The sequence below is a fragment of the Protomyctophum parallelum genome (assembly GCF_964188405.1).
Source record: "Protomyctophum parallelum genome assembly, chromosome: 17".
Lineage (NCBI taxonomy): Eukaryota > Metazoa > Chordata > Actinopteri > Myctophiformes > Myctophidae > Protomyctophum > Protomyctophum parallelum.
In genome coordinates this window covers 26,575,007-26,595,048 of record NC_139719.1, presented here as the reverse complement: position 1 = coordinate 26,595,048, position 20,042 = coordinate 26,575,007, and the positions used below count along the sequence as shown (strand labels likewise).

Here is a 20,042-nt window from a genome sequence, read left to right as displayed (position 1 = left end):
GGTTAATTTCAGAATTATGTAAGTAAGCCTATACAGAAACCTCTGACATGTTTCAAAGTTTAGAGAAATTGCACACGAAAAGAAAGAAAGAGAAAAAATCAGGAAAAACCTTTTGGGGGGAAAATTGTTCTTTTCTGTATGTCGGACATCCGCCTGTCACTGTGAGGCCATCCTTTACCGTGCTTTTGTGGTTCTAGATGACCTTCAAGCTCTATTCTCTTTACACCTATATGTCTACGTTGTTTCCATTCTTTTATACCTATTTTCCTCCTTCCCATCCCAACATCTCTCTGTCTCTCCCCCTGTTGTGTCTTTGATTCAATTCACTGTTTGCCCTTTTGCTTGCCATACGCCGGCCCGTTACTCCAGTACAGTTTTTTTGAATGTCACGAGCCATCTCTGGTTGCGTCCTGTTCTTTTTTTAGCCGGGCGGCTGAAATGTGAGGGGTCACAATGGGTGGATAAATACAAGGGTCTGCGGGCCCAAGAGTTGTCGCGGACTAGAGCCAGATCTTCACCTCCTCCAGCTTCTCCCAGCTCTCCTAAACCTCAAAGGTAATTGAACTGTTATTATGAAGACCCTCTTGACTTGAACAACTGGATGTGCCGTAGCAAGAATATCTTAATCTTGACTCTAACTCTAATCTTTCTGTGTGGAGGGACAATCTCTGGTTCGATTTTCTTTCAATAATAATAGTTGAATCCATGTATTCAACATTGTTTGCCGACTATGTTGGCATAATAACAGCAGTGCATTGGTAGAACATTCTTCAGCATACACATTCATGGGAATATCAGCCTTTAGTAAGACAACAGACTGCTAATTGCTATAGACCAGAAAACTAAGATACCAACCTGTGATGAAATGACGCGTAACATGGAGCAATGAATCTGAGACATTAATCTTAATTCAACTCATTTGCAAGTGAGTTAACTAGTCTCCTTTTCCATCCTTTCAATGTACTCTCTTTGGAACAGTATATGCAGTATATGTAGCGTTGAGGTGGCATGAATAACTAATTTGCCTCTAACTACAGACCATACAATATTTATATTGTATATTAAACAGTTAAAACTAAACTTAAAACTGGTAGTGCCTCCTATTTCTGAAAGTGCATATAGCTAGCCTACTGGTCCTGAACATGCATAGGCTGACACTGTATGCATGACTTATTTACCTGAGAACTGTCAGTTTATTCCTCCTTCAAGCTCAACTATGGCACCTACATTACTAGTGATCTGACACCATAATTGTTTCGTTATCATACTGATACTATCATGCTGTTGCAAGACTTTCCATTGCAATTATTTTCTGTAGTCATGCTGGTGCATCACAACATTGACCAAGTCCTTGCTCTCATTTGTACATGTTCATCATCACAGTGCATGGCTCAAGTCTCTCTTATCTTATGTAACTCCCTCTGGCTCCGACATAGCACTTTATACCACTGAGGGCAGCTGCAGTGTACAGTGTTTATATTTAGTCCAGCCTGTTGATAGTGGCAGCAGACAGGAATGGGAGAGAGCGAGAGAGCTACAGCATGGGGGGAGAGGTGGTGGTAAAGGACGTGTGCGGTAGAAGAGCAGGGGTGAGGAATGAGGGAGGGGTGGGGGGTTCAAGGGGAAGGGAAAGGTCAGGGATAAGAGACCAGAAAATAGAAAAGGTCACCCCCACATGCCTGTCATGGCATGTGAGTGCCATGAGAGGACAGGCACCCGAATGTGCATAAGCAAAGTGGGGTTTCACATGGTGTTAGCTGGGGGGGTGGGAGTTGGGTGCAGGGGTCTTACCATAGCATATGCATAAAGCCAGTTTGCAACAGCTGTACTTGCAACAATGTTGCATGTTTCAGAATCACACAGGCAGACATACTATAGGAGGAACAAACCGAGGCACTCGTATAAAGGAAAAGATAAGAGAACCCGCACACTCCTGCTCCAAAAGATAGTCAGATAAAGGAGAACAATTATACTTCCTCTGCTGTTGCACAGTAATGTTTCCTAAAACCAGGCCTCAACAATAATGTGCTGGGTCTGGACTTCCTACAAGTGCTTATACAGTGCAACATTATACACTTTGTGTCTTCTGCTTAAATATATACTCCAATGTTCCCTCACATTCTTCCCCCTCTTCTTGTTTTCCAGAGTCAGGATGCCTCACGCATACCCTTTCCTCACTCCTGAGCAGAAGAAGGAGCTCAGTGACATTGCTCACAAGATCGTCGCTCCCGGCAAGGGAATCCTCGCTGCAGACGAGTCTACCGGTAAAGAGCACATTTAAAACACTGTACTTCCTTCCCTCTCCCCTGTCCCCCTGAACCATACAGTAAAATGAGTCCCTTTTTAACGTGGTGCTTATAGTGGTTATTACGGCCTGCCTTTTCCCGTTTGGATTTGCATGGGATGTAATCTCACCAGTGACTTTCCTCACGGCTTCCTCACAGCTTTAAAACCACAACATCTGTCTTCAGAAGTTAAATGGCTGAGGATAAAATGAGACCCACGCTAACACTTGTTTCTCCCTTCCCTACCATGCAGGCAGCGTTGCCAAGCGCTTCCAGAGCATCAATGCTGAGAACACTGAGGAGAACAGGAGGCTGTACCGCCAGCTGCTCTTCACCGCTGATGAGCGCATGGAGGCAGCTATTGGTGGTGTGATCTTCTTCCACGAGACCTTGTACCAGAAGACCGACGATGGCGTGGTCTTCCCCGAGTTCCTGAAGAAGAGAGGCATGGTTGTTGGAATCAAGGTTGACAAAGGTGTTGTCCCCCTTGCCGGAACCAACGGCGAGACCACCACCCAGGGTGAGCCCAACATCTGTCGCTAGACACAAATGCATGCCTCAATATTAGGCCGACTTTGACCCATTATTGTTATTTACTGATGCTTCTCAGTGTAAAGTTGTAAACCATCAGACCTTTATCCCCTCTCCTCTTCCTAGGTCTTGATGGCCTGTATGAGCGTTGCGCCCAGTACAAGAAGGACGGTGCAGATTTCGCCAAGTGGCGCTGTGTGATGAAGATCACCCCCACCACCCCCTCCAGACTGGCCATCATTGAGAACGCCAATGTCCTGGCCCGCTATGCCAGCATCTGCCAGATGGTAAGACACAGACACACATACAGAAAAACAGTATTACCATGGCCACCAATGATGCTTTATTCGTGTACCACGAACCGTCTCTAGTACAGCCACACTCAGCCTCCACATTCTGGCAGGAACATTAGCCTACATACAAGCCCCACAGTATGTCGCAGTTCTCTCTAGACTACAGGGGTTTAAAGTGGTTTACGTCTTGCCCCTCCCTCCCCCGCAGCACGGCATTGTCCCCATCGTTGAGCCCGAGATCCTCCCCGACGGCGACCACGACCTGAAGCGCTGCCAGTACGTGACCGAGAAGGTCCTGGCCGCCATGTACAAGGCCCTGTCTGACCACCACGTCTACCTGGAGGGAACCCTGCTCAAGCCCAACATGGTCACCGCCGGACACTCCTGCTCTCACAAGTACTCCAATGAGGAGATCGCCATGGCAACCGTCACTGCCCTGCGCCGCACCGTGCCCCCCGCAGTCCCCGGTGAGCCGCGCTTTCAGACACACACACACACACACACACACACACACACACACACACACACACACAATGTAAACACACATACGCACACATACTTTCCCAAAAGCATGCATGAAAATGCAGATGCATATACTATGTCCTCACCTATTTTTTCTATAGATATTACTTACCTCTTTAGATATTACCTTACCTCTCAACTGTCAGCCATAAAGTTCCATTTGGTTCCATTTGTAGAGCTAAATGAACACAGGATTTTTGCTCTTCTCATCTCTCTTTCCTCCATATATCACACCAGGCATCACCTTCCTGTCTGGTGGCCAGAGTGAGGAGGATGCGTCCATCAACCTGAACGCCATGAACACATGCCCTCTGCACAGGCCATGGGCCATTACCTTCTCCTACGGCCGTGCCCTGCAGGCCTCTGCCCTCAAAGCATGGATGGGCAAGAAGGAGAATGGCAAAGCCTGCCAGGAGGAGTTCCTGAAGAGAGCTGCGGTATGTGACTACTACTATTGACATCCATTATCTAATATTGAGGGTTCATTATTTAATGTTGATGCAACTTGATGGCACATTATGTCATATTGATATTGGTACATTGTCTAATATCGGGTGGGACATTGTCTAATATTGATCTATTCTTCTCTTCAGGCCAACAGCCTGGCCTGTGTCGGCAAATATGCTCCTGCTGGAGCCAGCGCCGCTGGCGCAGATTCACTGTTCGTGGCTAACCACGCTTATTAAGCATGGACACTGGCCAGTTCTCTCTACGATCTTCACCATCCCGGAACCACAGAACGTCCAAGCCTTTCTAGGCTCTGCCTATGAAGATATCTCTACTTCTCTTTCTCTCTTTCTGAGAAGTGAGAGTGAAAGTTGCAAAAGCCTGTTCTTTGGGTTCTTGCTGAAAGGGAGAAGATTCTGCAAAACATTCTGCCTCCATTCCCTCACCGTGTATTTGCTGTAAAGCACCTTTTTACAGATTTCCACATGATGTTTTTACACATGTTGTTTTGTTCCTTGGACTGTTTCCACCAAGTCTGGTATATATGTTTATACTGGTGCCATGAAATAAAATACTAAAGTATCACAACTTGTTTCTCTTCCTCTTCATTACTGGATGTAATTGATCATACAGATTGCATTGTTTTGAATAGCAATTCATGAAATAGGAACCTTTTATTTACAAATATTGCTGATAGTTAACCTGACCTTGTGTCTGACAGAAATGTATCTGGCTCAACTTGGCACTACTACTAACTTGGCACCACTACTTGTAAACGAAATATTGGTACAATTAGGTTCGGTAACAAAGAACATTAGGTAAATCTTTTTAAGTTCAATCTATTATATCATTGAACCTTTTTTTACAGGTTTTTGTGGATGCATTGCTCGAAGCACAACTGACATTCTTGACACCCACAGCAAGCAACAGCTTTTCACAACCCTGACAAACCGTGTCTGCCAGATAGCCTTGACTATTTCCTTCCTGTAGTTTCTGCAACTGACACAATACCAGTTGTGTGGAAACAGCTTATCACACATGTTGAAATTTCTCAACCCTCTATCGAGCTTGTAGATCAGCTATTTACACACAACGAAGTATAGCTAAATAAGGCTTTATTCAGAAATGACTGTGAGAATGGTATATTCTGCTCTTCCGCCCAGAGGCTCACAGTTCAGTGGAACTGAGCTCATTTATACTTCCCCTAGCACATGCCTGCTCTGCCGGAGAAAGAGGGTTTCAGGAACTTGATGCAGAGCAAAATGGCCAAATTGTCAAATATACAACTTGCATTGCGAGGCGTTGTGATTTATTGCGTTTATTACTGAAACATTTGAGACCCCTTGCTCAACACATCTCCGTAGTTTGAGAAGGATGAAGGAGGGAGATACTGTGTGGAGAGGCCAATGAATGAGTGATGAATTTGATAGTCAGATGGTTACAAATTATCAATGATACAGGATCAGATATGTTGTCAGTGCTTTAATAGCTGAAGGTCAGACTATTGATCGGAAACATCTGATTCTATCTGTGACAGCATGTTTGATATTACTCGAGCAAAAGCATGCCTGCAACTTGTTTCTACCAGCTTCAGAGACAAGTTAGTGTTTTATATTTGTTGCTGGATATCTATTGCTAATTTGCTATGCACAACATATCTATGAAACCGAGTGTAGGAGGTGCTCTTTCATATGGAGGCTCTGAAAGCTGAGAGAGAGAGAGAGAGAAAACTGTGAATTTCAGGACACTTCTGCCCTCTAGTGGCCAAAGTCTGACATAGTTAGGATTTCATGCTTGTACATGGGTATACAAATAGGAAAATCCAACATGGAATAAAGATGTTCAAATTCTGTAACGCTCTGTATTAAAGATTCAGACAGGGGGACAGCAGTTCAGCTCTTATGTTGATTAATTGATTACATATAGGACCACAATGGATACTCTAGCCTTAATGTCTTACTGTAGGCCTACCACGTGCTGTTTTCATTTCTGACTAAAAGCTAATCAATCAAGCAAAAGAAAGTAGAGGAGTGGCATGCAGCAAATTGTCAGGAAGAAATCAATATTTAAACTGATTCATTCATGATGAAAATTAATAATTAGGTGTGTTGGTGTGAGTCGGTCGGCCCTATATATGCACATGGGCATAGTGGTCGAATCTGTGGCCCTGGTTATCAGGTTTGTATATGTCTGAGTCAGATAGATAGATAGATACTTTATTGATCCCCAAGGGGAAATTCAGGTTATCCCAAAGCTCGTACAGGCATGTTAGTTAAAAAAACACATCACAAAAACAGGGGACACATGTTAAGACTAAGCGGGAATAAACATAAAAGGCATTAAAAAGCATTTAAAAGGTAACAGTGCCAGTGGGGATGATTAAAAATCCTTTGCTATTGCACTCAGGCCCATAAATAACTCAAATCTAAAAAACCTCAGTCCAGTTCATAAACCTAGCGGCTGGCCTTCGAATTGAAGAGCCTAATCGCTGTTGGTACAAAAGTTCTCTTGAACCGGTTCGTGTTGCACGGCACTGAACGGAACAGATCCCTGCGGTTGCTTTTCCGGCCCACAAGGATACTGTGGAGCGGATGGCTCACATTGTCCATTATGGCCTGCATCTTGGTGTTGGTGCACCGCTCGACAACAGACTCCAGTGAGTCCGGCCTCTCCCCCAGTACTGAGCCGGCTTTCTTCACCAGCTTGTTCAGCCTCTTAGCGTCCTTGTCCATCACGCTGCCTCCCCAGCACACTGCAGCATAAAAAAGGACACTTGCCACTGCCGACTGGTAGAACATGCGCAGCATTCTGCTGCACACGTTGAATGACCCGAGCCTCCTCAAAAAGAAGAGCCTACTCTGTGTCTTCTTATACACAGCCTCAGTATTCAGAGCCCAGTCCAGTTTCTCATCCAGATGGACTCCCAGGTATTTGTATGACTGCACCTGATCAATGGCTGTCCCTTGGACCATGACGGGCTGAAGAGGAGCAGGCTTTTCCCTGCGGTAGTCCACCACCATCTCCTTGGTCTTGGAGGTGTTCAGCAGGAGGCAGTTCTTTTTGCTCCACTCTCCAAACGCCCTTGTCACCTCCCTGTATTCCTCCTCCTGCCCACCCTTGACACACGCCACGATTGCTGTATCATCAGAGTATTTCTGAATGAAACAGGACTCTGTGTTGTGTTTAAAGTCTGACGTGTACAGTGTAAACAGGAAGGGAGCCAGGACAGTCCCCTGGGGTGCCCCCGTGTTGCTCACCAGCGTCCCTGACACACAGTTCCCCAGCCTGACATACTGTGGACGTCCTGTCAGGTAGTCTGTAATCCAGGTTACAAAGGTGGGATCCACCCCCATCCCATTCAGCTTGTCTCTGAGTATGGGGGGTTGGATGGTGTTGAAAGCACTTGAAAAGTCAAAGAACATAATCCTTGCGTAGCGATTCGGCTTGTCCAGATGACAGTGGACTCGGTGCATCATGTAGAGGACAGCATCCTCCACGCCAATGTGTTCCTGGTATGCAAACTGCAAGGGGTCAAGTATGTCACTGACCTGTGGTCTCAGTTTACCCAGTAGCAGCCTCTCCAGGGTCTTCATGATGTGTGATGTGAGGGCCACCGGTCTGTAGTCCTTTGGCTCACTCTGCCTCCCTGCCTTGGGGACCGGTACAAGACATGATGTTTTCCACAGAACCGGGACCCTCCCCTTTTGAAGACTCAGGTTGTAGATCCTCTGTAAGGGCTCTGCCAGTTCGGCTGCACACACTTTCAGGAGTCTTGGACACACCCCGTCTGGGCCTGCTGCTTTTCCAGGGCGCAGCCTCCCTAGCTCCACCCTCACCTCATCCACTGTGATGAAAAGTGGTGATGGTGGTGCAGGTATAGCCGGCCCTGCAACTGCAGTACTGGCGACACTGCAGTCCTGCAGGCCATCATCAGCCCCTGTGCTGAACCTATTATAAAAATGGTCGAACTCATTGGCCTTGTCCACGTCCCCTTCAACGGGCTGGCTGTTTTTGGCTTTATAGCCCGTAATGGTCCTCATCCCCTTCCACACCTCTCTGGTGTTATTGTCCTGCAGCTTCCTCTCAATTTTTCTTTTGTAAGCCAGCTTCGCCTGCTTTATTGTCCCTTTCAGCTCACGTTGTACACATTTGAGCTTCTCCCTGTCTCCATCCCTAAAGGCCTCCTTCTTTTGGTTCAGAAGTGATGTGGCTCAGAGATGTGGTTCAGAGTGATGTGGCCGTGGTCCTGCCTATATAGGCCTATCGGGTATGTTCATGGTTATGTCTGAGTCAGAGTGAGTGTTGTCGTCTGGACAAACTGACTATGCATCCAAAACAAATACATCACATCATGTGAAGTGGGTCTGGTCTGCTGCAGAACACACATAACTTACATTTGTACGCATATGGCCTACTGAATGTTGGTTGGATTATCTCAATGGAAGAGAACAGAAGGAAACTGCCGTTGAGAGAAATGTGTGCAGATAAGGATGCCTGCATAAATCAGCATTGTTAGGCATGCAACAACAGTAACAGTTTGTATTGTGAGTGACATCAGAACAGAGCTGTGGTCAGCATAAAAGCGGATAAAGGGCTTCATGTCTCAAGTGCGTTGAGATGACAAATGCATTTACCATCGAGGTCCTAATGTGAGCGGCAGAGAGTGAGGTTTTTCAAGTTGACTTTTCTGCATGGGAACGTGTAAGCGTGCACCATCAGCTACCAAGAGCATGGCAGACTACTTGGACGATGGACTCTCAGCTAAGCAGCTGTTCTCTGCCGGAGATGGACTCACTTACAATGACTTCCTGATTCTGCCCGGCTTCATTGACTTCACGTCCGACGAAGTGGACCTGACGTCTGCCCTGACCAGGAAAACCACCCTGAAGACCCCTCTCATCTCGTCGCCCATGGACACGGTCACAGAGTCGGCCATGGCCATCGCCATGGCACTCATGGGAGGCATTGGTATAATCCACCATAACTGTACACCAGAATTCCAAGCCAATGAAGTCCGCAAAGTCAAGAGGTTCGAGCAAGGCTTTATCACAGATCCACTTGTGATGAGTCCACACCATACTATCGGACACGTGTTCAAAGCCAAGATTCAACATGGATTCTCTGGCATCCCCGTCACAGAGACCGGAAAGATGGGCAGCAAGCTGGTTGGCATCATCACCTCCAGAGATATTGACTTCCTGTCTGAGAAAGACCACAGCAGACCTCTGGAGGAGGCCATGACCAAGAGAGAGGAGCTGGTAGTCGCTCCGGCTGGTGTAACACTAAAAGAAGCCAATGGCATCCTGCAACGCAGTAAAAAAGGCAAGCTTCCCATCGTGAACGACAGCGATGAGTTGGTGGCCATTATCGCCAGGACAGACCTGAAGAAGAACAGGGACTACCCACTGGCGTCCAAAGACTCTCGCAAACAGCTGCTCTGTGGCGCCGCCATCGGAACCAGAGAGGAGGACAAGCGCAGGCTGGACTTGCTGGTCCAAGGCGGAGTGGACATGGTCGTACTCGACTCTTCACAAGGCAACTCCGTTTATCAGATCAACATGATCCGGTACGTTAAACATAAATACCCAACACTGCAAGTGGTGGGAGGGAATGTGGTCACGGTAGCCCAGGCCAAGAACCTGATCGATGCTGGAGTGGATGCTCTCAGGGTGGGCATGGGCAGTGGTTCAATCTGCATCACACAGGACGTGATAGCATGCGGGCGGCCCCAGGGTACCTCTGTGTATAAACTGGCAGAGTACGCCAGACGTTTTGGGGTGCCAGTCATCGCCGATGGTGGCATCCAGACCGTTGGGCACATACTGAAGGCGCTTTCCCTTGGGGCGTCAACAGTGATGATGGGCTCGTTGCTAGCAGGAAGCACAGAGGCCCCAGGAGAGTACTATTTCTCGGACGGCGTGCGGGTGAAGAAGTACCGTGGTATGGGCTCTCTGGATGCCATGGAAAGGAATACCAGCAGCCAGAAACGCTACTTCAGTGAGGGTGACAAGGTGAAGGTCGCCCAAGGGGTGTCGGGCTCTGTCCAGGACAAGGGATCCATCCTTAACTTTGTCCCCTACCTGATATCCGGCATTCAGCATGGCTGCCAAGACATTGGAGCAAAGAGCCTCTATGTCCTCCATGGCATGATGTACTCTGGAGAGTTGAGGTTTGAGAAGAGGAGCATGTCTGCACAGGTGGAAGGTGGTGTTCACGGGCTGCATTCATACGAGAAGCGGCTTTACTGAGCAAGGAAAGTTGAGCGATATCGATTGTATAAACAAATTACAGATTTTAATAATAATTGATTGAAAATAAATATATAATAAAACAATTTATTTAGAAAATCTATATACATTTTCATTTTAATTATTTTGCTTGTGAAAATTACAGGAGCGAATCATGGCGTGTGATAATATGAAAAGTAATTTTATATAAATGCAATTATTGTTTAGTTATCGTCATTGATTGTCCATCCTACACACAAAACTTGTGTGCCTATTTCAGCCACGCAATGCCAGGTACCCAGCTACCGTATTATTTTATTTTTTTGTTATCTGGCCCAAGGGCCATTGGGCAGAGGCTCAATGACAATTTACTGAAACTAGAAAGGCGCAATTCTGGGGAAATGCAGTTGTGGTTGTGATGTATTGACCCACATGACATCACAGGGACCCTAACAAGTTTATACGAAATAAAGTTAGACAACTACTATCTGGTTGCCTTCTGGAAACCACACTAACAACACTAGCAGGCCACTATGCGGCTCTCACATTCTGGCTCGACATATAGGCTATAAAACATACAGTATAGTACTGTATACTAGTACACTAAGTACTGTAGATTATAATCTGAAAGGTCACTGTGACAACAGTGACATTATATTATATATGTGCCATTATCTCCCCATCCAGATTTCACTCACCTTTCATGTGCATTCCTTTGTTGTTCTCAGTTCCACCAGGAGATGGAACCAGATAATCGGTAAGTAAAAGTATCAATACTGCAATGTAGAAATACTGTTACAAGTAAAAGTCCAGAATTCCAAATTTACTTGAGTAAAAGTACAAAAATGTACCAAAAGTAGAATGTACGTGTATGTTTTGTACAAATCTACAATGTAACTAAAGTTACAAAGAATTGTAGTGGATAGTGGGGAGAAGTAAAGTCACTGAAATCTTTAAATACTCCAGTATTAAGAAAAGAAAGAAAAAAAGTTCTAAAAAAGTAGAATACTTACCACTGGGAACCTGCTGTGTTTTGGCCACAAACAGAGACTATGGTCCTGCTACATTGACATGTCATTTGTTGTCGGTGTTCTGTATTAAACGCTTTGCGACTTTGTTTTTCACATTTTGTTTCTACTTTGTATCTTTTAAGTTACTGTGTTTTTTATTGTTTGTTTTAATCTTGATGACATACCTGTATAAGCCATGTCTCCCTTGTAAAAGACTAGACTAGCACCAGTCTAATATCATTAATTAAAAATTGAGACAAACGGAAAGAAAGAAAGAAAGAGTGAGTGAGTGATTGAAAGACTTAAGTTATGTTATGTTACGAGTTATGATAGGTAATAATAGAGTTAAATGCTGTTTATATCATCACCATTTCTATTACCATTGCTTTTGATACATGGTGTGAATTGCTCATTCTGTGCTGTTTTTGCCAGCACATAATGGTTTCAGTTAAAGATAATCTTGACACATAAAATAGTTTTTTTTTATTTGTTATTATTAAAAAAAACAATTGGAGTATAGGGCTGCACGATATGGACAATATTTTATATCTCGGTATTCATGACAATATTGCGATATCGATATTATATATTATATTATATATTTTAAGTGTTGGAACATTGAAAACTATTATTATCAAAACTGCATCATAACAAGTAAATATCACTCACAATTTATCAACGATATTTATCGATATATTGGCGATATATGATATTACGATAGTACCATTGCCTTTTTGTGATACTGATATTGCACATGTTCATACTTCGATAACGATACGATAACGAATCAACGGTATATTTTGTAGCCTTAGCTCAGAGTCGTAAGAAGTTCAAGTGGGATTCAAATCGCCACTGGTACACACAACAGTTACGCATTTATTCTCCAGAGAGATGTGGCTTCCTGATGAGAATAATAGTGACAAACTCCATAATTAGAATGTGGTATATATTGTTGTTTTTTATTTCAGGGCAGGCTATATAGCAGGTTGTTATGCAGATCTTATAGTAAAGATAAATGAAAAATATTTAAAACAAAATGCAATCTTCCTTACAGTTATTATGATACGTTACCATTGGAGGAAACCACACATACAGTATATACATAATAACATACATACTGTAGTATATGAAAGGCAAACATGAGCAATGAGCATGTGGTACAACTACAATATTTGCTTGGTTTATAGATATTAACTTTGACGATGTTGGTAATAGAAAAGACAAACAATTTGGATTGATATATTAAATACTAATCCTGAGTGAAACTAGTTTCTAAGTCTTTGTCCGCTACTTAGGCTACTATGATAAAGACATTATTTCATTTCATATTTATTTATTTCATTTCAGTCATGGTTTTACATGATTATATTAATTTTACTTCTTCTTTTACATATTCCACATCAGAAAAGAAAAGGAGCAGGAAGAAGATAAATCACACATTATGCACACAAGACCTCAAATTTGGAAGTTGGAAGGAATCAGGGATTTGAGCTACAATGCTAAAGTGCCAGTGGCTGCATGCTATTTATTTAGTGTATCCAAACATCTCTCTTTGGGACAGATTTTCAACATTCCATCCCATACGTTAGGAGCTTCATTCCCAGATCAGCGCTGTTTAATGATCATATCAACAGTTTGCCTCACAGAAAGCAACACACCTAGCATGCATACAAACAGTGTACATTGTGCACAGCTCACACCAGAGCTGAGGGTACAAACAGCGCTGTCTGAGTCATTTCCACTGGACCTGAAGGTCACAAAGCTCACACTCATCCCAGCCACGTTGTCTCTGATCCATGCCTCAAAATGAGACACTTGTGCATAGACTTCAGGGTAACTGCCAAGAGCACAGGGAATCCCAAAGCTGGTGATGCCCGCTTGGATCCAAACCAAGCCCTGTTGACACAGTAAAGGACCACCGGAGTCCCCCTGAGAGAGACAATAAAGCAAGTGTGTAATTGGTGATTAACAGCTCAGTTTGCGTGTAACTCTGAATGTAACCAACAGTAAAGTGAGATTATTTTTGCTTATCCACTTTCACCCCTGCGTGTTTTTGGTCAAAACTTGCCAAAAATACCAGATACAAGCTCACAACACCTCACAATGCAACACACGGTGACCTTGTAGATCTGCTATTTGTTGTATGACAAAGGCTTAAAAGTATATTTTTTTTTTTTTTCAGGTTCATGTTTTAGGTTGTTATTAGAGGAAGTAAAAGATGAGTGTAATTGTTTTTCCATTTGGTCTTTCTTTCGTTTTAGCGATTTTAGCTATTTTTGACAGGGGGCGGGGGCATTCGCACAAGTGGCTAAATATGTTTCGTTTTTTAGTTTCTATTTTTTTTTAAGAGATTTCTTTATTATAATTTACTGTATGAATTTACTATCGGCCTACATCTGGCCTCAAAAGAGCACAGGATCTATTGAATGTGAAGGAGGAGGTACTAGGCCTCCCATACTGTGTATCAAAAGGGTGCGTTCGGAAATGCGCCCTGAACGCACTGGTGTGCTCTCTTGTTGTTCGTTTATTCAGTGCACTCAGTGCGTTGTCGTTCAAAAATCCAGTGCACGGCGCACCGGGTGTGCCGAGTGCCCGCACTGAGCGACCCTACCCTGAAGCTGGGGTCGTCCGGTGTGATTCATGTGACTGCGTCACAGCTGTGGTCGTTCGTAAATTAGGCACACTAAACGCACTCTGTGACGTCACCGCCCACCACACTCAACAAACTAACCACATTCCCGGTGCCCATTTCCGAACGCACCCATAGGATCACTCGTCGGTTTGTCACCTCCTCCGTGATCTTTTGTTCCCAGAGGGGAATACCACTAATTTTCAACATTGAACTATGTCATTAATAATCTATTTAGCCTAGAACTGGAGGTCTAGAACCTGGGGTCATGTGATCAGTGACATCACAAAGTTGTACTCTTTAGCCAAATTACAATACCCCAAATCTCAGCCACTCGCTCACTCACACTTGATCACTCCAGCATGGCAGTGTTATGGTGAAATTGGTGACCTAACGAAATGTGTGACCATCTTGTGGACTTCACACAACTTTACATCTCTTAGAGGTCTCTAAATACGTGGCATGAACAAACTGCAACAATTTACATACGAACACTGACGTTATGTGATTGTCTACACTACACGATTGTCACATGTTTCAGCAGGTCACCAATTTCACCGTAACACCACCATGCTGGAGTGAGCGAGTGTGAGTGAGCGAGTGGCTGAGATTTTGGGTATTGGAATTTGTCTTTTGGCTTGCAAAGTACATCTTCGTGATGTCACTGATCACATGACTCCAAGTTCTAAACCTCCACTTCTAGGCTACACAGAATGGGGGGACTTTCTTTTAAATTATTTCCACACATCTCTAAGGTATATTAATGACAAATGCAAATCATTTGAATAAGTTTAAGCTATCTTCACATACATTGCAAAAAAGCATGTCATCTTTTATAATCAAACAGGACACATCATACTCCACCAATGGTTTTGTATTGTAGAAGATACCAGCGCTATAATGTGCATTATGTTTAATAGTTGAATAGGCTATCATAAAAAAAAAAATCAATCAGCGGATGGCAGAGAGTCCACATCACAAATGGGCTATAACAATAATAACAGTGGTGAACGATATTGTTGGTGATAACTTTCCGGGGCGACTGATGACAAACATGATATGGAAATCCATTCTCACCTGACAGGCTCCCCTGTTTTCTTCCCCAGCACACATCATGGTATCATAGGCAGCGTTGCTATGCATGTGTCCAGTGTACTGGCAGAAGCAATGCTTATTACCAACCACAGGAACTTCCACTTCCTGAAGTGTCTGAGGAGAGGCCAAGCTGACTGTGGGAGTTCACAAAATGATTTAATTGTTTTGAAACCTGACAGACATCAACCTTTGCATAATTCAGATAACCACCAGTAAGACACCTGAGGGCGAGAAGCGACCTCGCCCTAAAGGGGGAGGTCACGTGCACTGGCCATAAATGCAGCGTGTCTTGTGTACAGGGTTTGATTTGGTCAGATCAACATAATGGAAAGTCAGAACAGGTCAGTTCCATATATGGAGATCTAAGCGGGGGCAGTGTCTTGAGTGTACAGTGTTTCATGAGGGCTCCGGTAGGGCCGGGCCTTACATTTTGGGCCTGTTGAGAACTCTAGTTTTCGCCGGCTGCCGGGCACAGCTGCACAAATAAATTCGGGGCAGGCCCGCCTAGAGTTTAAATGGACAGGTATCAAAAGGGAGACATCGAAGAGGAAGGATGGATCGGGAAAGATCAACATATGGAATGTCAGAACCGGTTCTGACAGATATCCATATACTAATGTCAGAGATCTCCATATATGGGCTTAATTGCGACAGCAGGTCGCATTTACTACGACATCAGGGATCTCCATCCCTGTTGATGCCGCGTGATGTCACAAGACCTGGGCACCATATATGGGGGCTTTCCCCATGTATGGGGATTTTGAGTGATACACTGACGGGAAATGCACGATTCCATAGTTACTGTAACTGCGACCTTCGGTCACAATAATCTACATGGTTCAGTATGGCATGGCTGGTTTGAATGAGATTGAGACTTAAATGGTTAAATCTAACATACAATTAAAGTAGATGTTAGAGTAAATGTTTATTTTGTTTAATTGCAGAAGTACTTCAGGAGATCCAGGCAGCCACATCATAGCTGGTGTTATGAGGCCAGAGTGAAGGTTTTAATTTGTCTCATAAGCTTCAATCTACTTGTAAGTAAATACATTTTATTTATAAAGCACCTTTCGAAACAAGGTTACAAAGTGCTGTACAGTGGACACAATATAAAAACAATCAGGTTAAAGCAAACATAGTAGTATAATAATGCAAAAAATACAATCAATACTCAAGGATTAAAACAGAAACAAAACAAACAGACCTGTAGGAGAGATCAAGTGACAACATGGGGAAAATGTTTACGGATTTTAAACTGCTTTTAAAAATGTCAACTGACTTGGAATTCTTTTAAGGCAAAGGCAGGGCATTCCACAGCGTAGGAGCAACCACTGCAAAGGCCGGTCACCTTTTGTCTTCATTTTGTTTTAGGAGACCTTTATCCGAGGACCTGAGAGGTCTCACATTATCCTTAGGGGTTAAAAGATCAAGGATATAAAGTGGGGCCAGTCCATCAAGTGCTTTAAAAGTAATTAACAGGATTTTAAAATCTACTCTGACCTCGATGGGTAACCAGTGCAGTCATTATGTGTGCTCTACAGTTAGAGTTGGTGAGGATTCTGTCTGCAGTGTTCTGTACTAATTGGAGTCTGGATAATGAGTGGCTCAGCGTTGTGTGAAGTCCGTTACAATAATCAAGGCGGGAAGATACAAATGCATGCATAGTATCTTCCGGGGGAGTGAGAATTGGCTTTAATTTTGCGATGTTGCGTAGATGATTAAACCTTTTTAACATGGAACTCGAGGTTTTTATTGTCAAAGAATACACCCATGGTTCTTGGCCGTGGGTTTAACAGTAGCCGCCACCGCCAGTGAGCCGAGGGACTGCCGAATGGGATTTGAGCCGGTATCGGGGCCAATGATCAAGATTTCTGTTTTTTCAGCATTGAGTTGTAAAAAAGTGTTGTGCCATCCAGACTTGTGTGGAACAAGTCCACTCTGACTGCTGCTTGCCAATATTAAAAGGCCAGTTGACAAAGAGCCATCATGAAGAGCCTACTGCACCTGAAAATAGCTAAACGATATACTGAATACTCACCATCCTTCTTGGTATGTCCCCAGCCAGTGGTCCAGCATGGCGTGCCATGATGGAGGAGGCTTGATTTGCCCGCTAGGCAGATGGGTCTTATGTAGGTGTTAAAGTTGACAGGGCTACTGAGCTTCAGAAGGGCAATGTCTCTGCCCAAGGTGGCATTGCGGTATTCAGGGTGGATGATGATTTCAGACACCGATCGGCTCACCTCATTTGGGTTGGATCCTGACAGACTCTGTTTCCCCAGGAACAGAATCCATTTACTCGGCTTTGAACTAAATGAAAATAGTTTTGCTTAGTTTAATTAATTTAATTATTATTAATACATTATGTTTAGCTGAGATTAGGTGAGTGGGCTTTGCTTATTTGTTTGTTGGTTTGTTTGTTTATTTAGGAATTTGTAAGGGATAATGTATGGCTGAGTGGTCATTGTTTATAGATAAATCATTGACAGCCTGATTAACCACCGACCGGCGACCAAGTGGAGGTGGTTAATCAGCCTGACCCAAAACACAACAAAACAAGGTATTTCCTTGCTTGGTAATGAGTATTCCATACGTGTCGCGCTGGACCGCGTCTGCCCAGCTGCAGCACAGTCGGAACGCAACATAGACGTTTCAGAAAATATTTATTTAAAGACCTTTAAGCATCGGACAAAGTCAACTCGGCAACATCGAGACCCCCAGGAACGTGCCTAGGGGGTCGGCCCGATTTCGGCGAGCCGCCCCGCGTCTGAAACGGTCAAGAAAGGACAGAGTTACCGTGTGGGGGTCCCCGGGGGGTTCCCGAAACATCCAGACCCCCAGGAACGTGCCCAGAGGGGCGGGCCGGTTCCGGCATACATACATACATGCATACATACATGCATACATGCATACATGCATACATACATAGGTGTGTAATGCATCGGAGGCACCGATCAAAAAGGGCAGGGTATAACACTTTTTGTTTTGTTTTTATTCTTTCTAATTATTTGTTCGCCGCAAACAATTCTGTTTATTTGTCAGGAGCCGAGTTAGTTTTGTCTTAACCCATTTAGGCCTGACGTCGAAATAAATAAAAAGTCTTCTGAAAGAATATATATTCAAAGATTTGTGCCGCATTTTCACGATTTTTCAAAAATAGCAGAACCACAAGCTCGTAGCGCGCCACTCGGTGGTGCGCTACGAGCTTGTAGATCGGCTATTTTTCAATAGCTAAAGTATAACATAATGCTTAGTTAAAACACCAAAAGGTGTTCCCGTCCAGAATGTGTTGGTCTTTAAATAAATACTTTTTGAAACGTCTATGGGAAAAATGTATGGGAAATTCTCTTCCGGGTCGTTCTGAAAGGGGGCGGGACTGCGACGCTCTATTTCAGGAACTACCCTAATGGAAATAAATAAGCTGTAATGTAGCTGTAGTTTACGGTATTTAAACTTCCCTGATTTAAACAGTTATTTTAATCTGGTGCAATAATCCTAGTAAAGTAAGTAAACCCACTATAATATATCACAATGTATGATCCTGTACGGTAAAGACTTAATATAGAGTTAGTCAGTAATAATAATATAGCATTGTCTTACTTTGACACGCAGTGAGCTGCAGTAAGCACCCATTGGCTGTTGATGAGGGTCCCTCCACAGAAATGAACTGTGTCAAGCTGTAAATTCACGTGCAAACTGACCTGCCAGGGCCAGGCACCAGCAGTAGCATCTGCACCCCCAACTATCCTGGTGTTCCCGGCCGTAACATCTGCACCCCCAACTATCCTGGTGTTCAGGGGTGCCACCCCGCAGTCTGATGGGGTTTATGAGTGTAAACCAACACACGAACATCAGACATGGCTTTGGAAGATTATAGCATTTTCTTTTTAACCATACTACAGATGTGAGAAAATCACTTGACCTCCTTCCAGTGTTGTGTTTTAAGTAAATATTTAAAGTACGTCTTCAACTTTCTATGCGTTGTTCACAGACCAATAGCTATTTATCATGGTTCATATGAGATGTATGATTTATTTGCATCATATTTATGATTATTTAACACCTCACTGATGAGGGCACACAGGGTTGGTGGAATTGTTTTAAAAGTAGATGTTTTAAGAAGTAGGCTAGTAGGAAGACTTGCTCAGTAATACATATTTGCGTTTACATAGCATATATATTTCTATATATTGAGTACATTATAATGTAGTGTGAAATGTATAGCCTAATTAATAATTTGTGTAATACCATACTGTAATATGCAACAAACTATATTTTCTGATATTTAGTTTTTCTCTTATTTAGCTCTTACAGTGTTTTTGGGAGGACAACCTACGGATACTTGCCTTGAACATTCAACCCTGGAGAAAAGAAAGGATGAAGAATTTATTACAGGTGCGGAAGAACAAAACACTGATCCCTGATAACAACATGCTAAAATGCATATGTCAGACATTTGACAGTTTGCATACTTACCTGGAAATGTTATCACCAGCTGGTTTGATTTGTAATGTTAGCATTAGATTGCATGCGTTGGCAACAAAGGGCTGTCTGTCATTACCCAACAAGTGAGAGTTCTGAGCAGAGCAATATACACATACGTCTCCTCTGTTTTCATAGGTACACATTTCACGGTAGCCTTAAAGGAGCACTTCGCCCCTTTTTTAACCTTATGTTCATATAATTGGTCCATGCTAATGCTCATTTTAAGATAGCACCCTTTCTGTCTATAACACTCTGTGTCTCATTCATTCATTTATTTGTTTATTTATTCATTCATTTATTTATTTTGACAAAATCTGCTTATAAGTGATGTCACAGGTATGGTTTGTCCAGTGACACACTGACACAGAGCGAGTAGTAGACCATGAAATGGTGCCATCTAAATCAAATGTGTATTATATCATTTTGTCAGTGCAATTATTATTGAAGTCAGTGCATTTACAGTTTACACAGGTCCATCCACATATATAAATAAATAAACATGCTGTACCTTCCATATTGAG

At 43.5% G+C, this 20,042-nt stretch overlaps 3 protein-coding genes across 3 annotated transcripts; 2 read left to right on the top strand and 1 right to left on the bottom strand.

Moving 5' to 3' along the window:
- The first annotated feature begins 436 nt into the window (after nucleotides 1-436).
- On the top strand, nucleotides 437-4,666 carry aldoab (aldolase a, fructose-bisphosphate, b). The gene is made up of 7 exons (XM_083786890.1): nucleotides 437-555; nucleotides 2,146-2,264; nucleotides 2,539-2,805; nucleotides 2,943-3,103; nucleotides 3,318-3,576; nucleotides 3,869-4,068; nucleotides 4,225-4,666. Exons 2-7 carry the CDS (start codon nucleotides 2,153-2,155, stop codon nucleotides 4,315-4,317), a joined length of 1,092 nt encoding a protein of 363 aa, XP_083643016.1. The 5' UTR covers nucleotides 437-555; nucleotides 2,146-2,152; the 3' UTR covers nucleotides 4,318-4,666.
- Nucleotides 4,667-8,808: 4,142 nt separating this feature from the next.
- Nucleotides 8,809-10,326, top strand: LOC310874675 (inosine-5'-monophosphate dehydrogenase 1b-like; the record flags this gene model as incomplete). The annotated part of the gene is made up of 1 exon (XM_083787537.1): nucleotides 8,809-10,326. One exon carries the CDS (start codon nucleotides 8,809-8,811, stop codon nucleotides 10,324-10,326), a length of 1,518 nt encoding a protein of 505 aa, XP_083643663.1.
- Nucleotides 10,327-12,860: 2,534 nt separating this feature from the next.
- On the bottom strand, nucleotides 12,861-20,036 carry LOC310874674 (tryptase; the record flags this gene model as incomplete). Its single annotated transcript, XM_083787536.1, has 6 exons — nucleotides 12,861-13,244; nucleotides 15,022-15,173; nucleotides 17,078-17,346; nucleotides 18,637-18,850; nucleotides 19,383-19,397; nucleotides 20,030-20,036. The coding sequence occupies 6 exons, from the start codon at nucleotides 20,034-20,036 to the stop codon at nucleotides 12,921-12,923; spliced, it is 981 nt and encodes a 326-aa protein (XP_083643662.1). The 3' UTR covers nucleotides 12,861-12,920.
- Between the last annotated feature and the right edge of the window lie 6 nt (nucleotides 20,037-20,042).

What these genes read in the sequence shown, in the direction of transcription:
- aldoab (XM_083786890.1), top strand. Translation starts at nt 2,153, where the DNA reads ATGCCTCACGCATACCCTTTCCTCACTCCTGAGCAGAAGAAGGAGCTC. An exon ending in CGGCGAGACCACCACCCAGG is followed by an intron (nt 2,806 to 2,942) that starts GTGAGCCCAACA and finishes TCCTCTTCCTAG; the next exon opens with GTCTTGATGGCCTGTATGAG. An exon ending in AGTTCCTGAAGAGAGCTGCG is followed by an intron (nt 4,069 to 4,224) that starts GTATGTGACTAC and finishes TCTTCTCTTCAG; the next exon opens with GCCAACAGCCTGGCCTGTGT.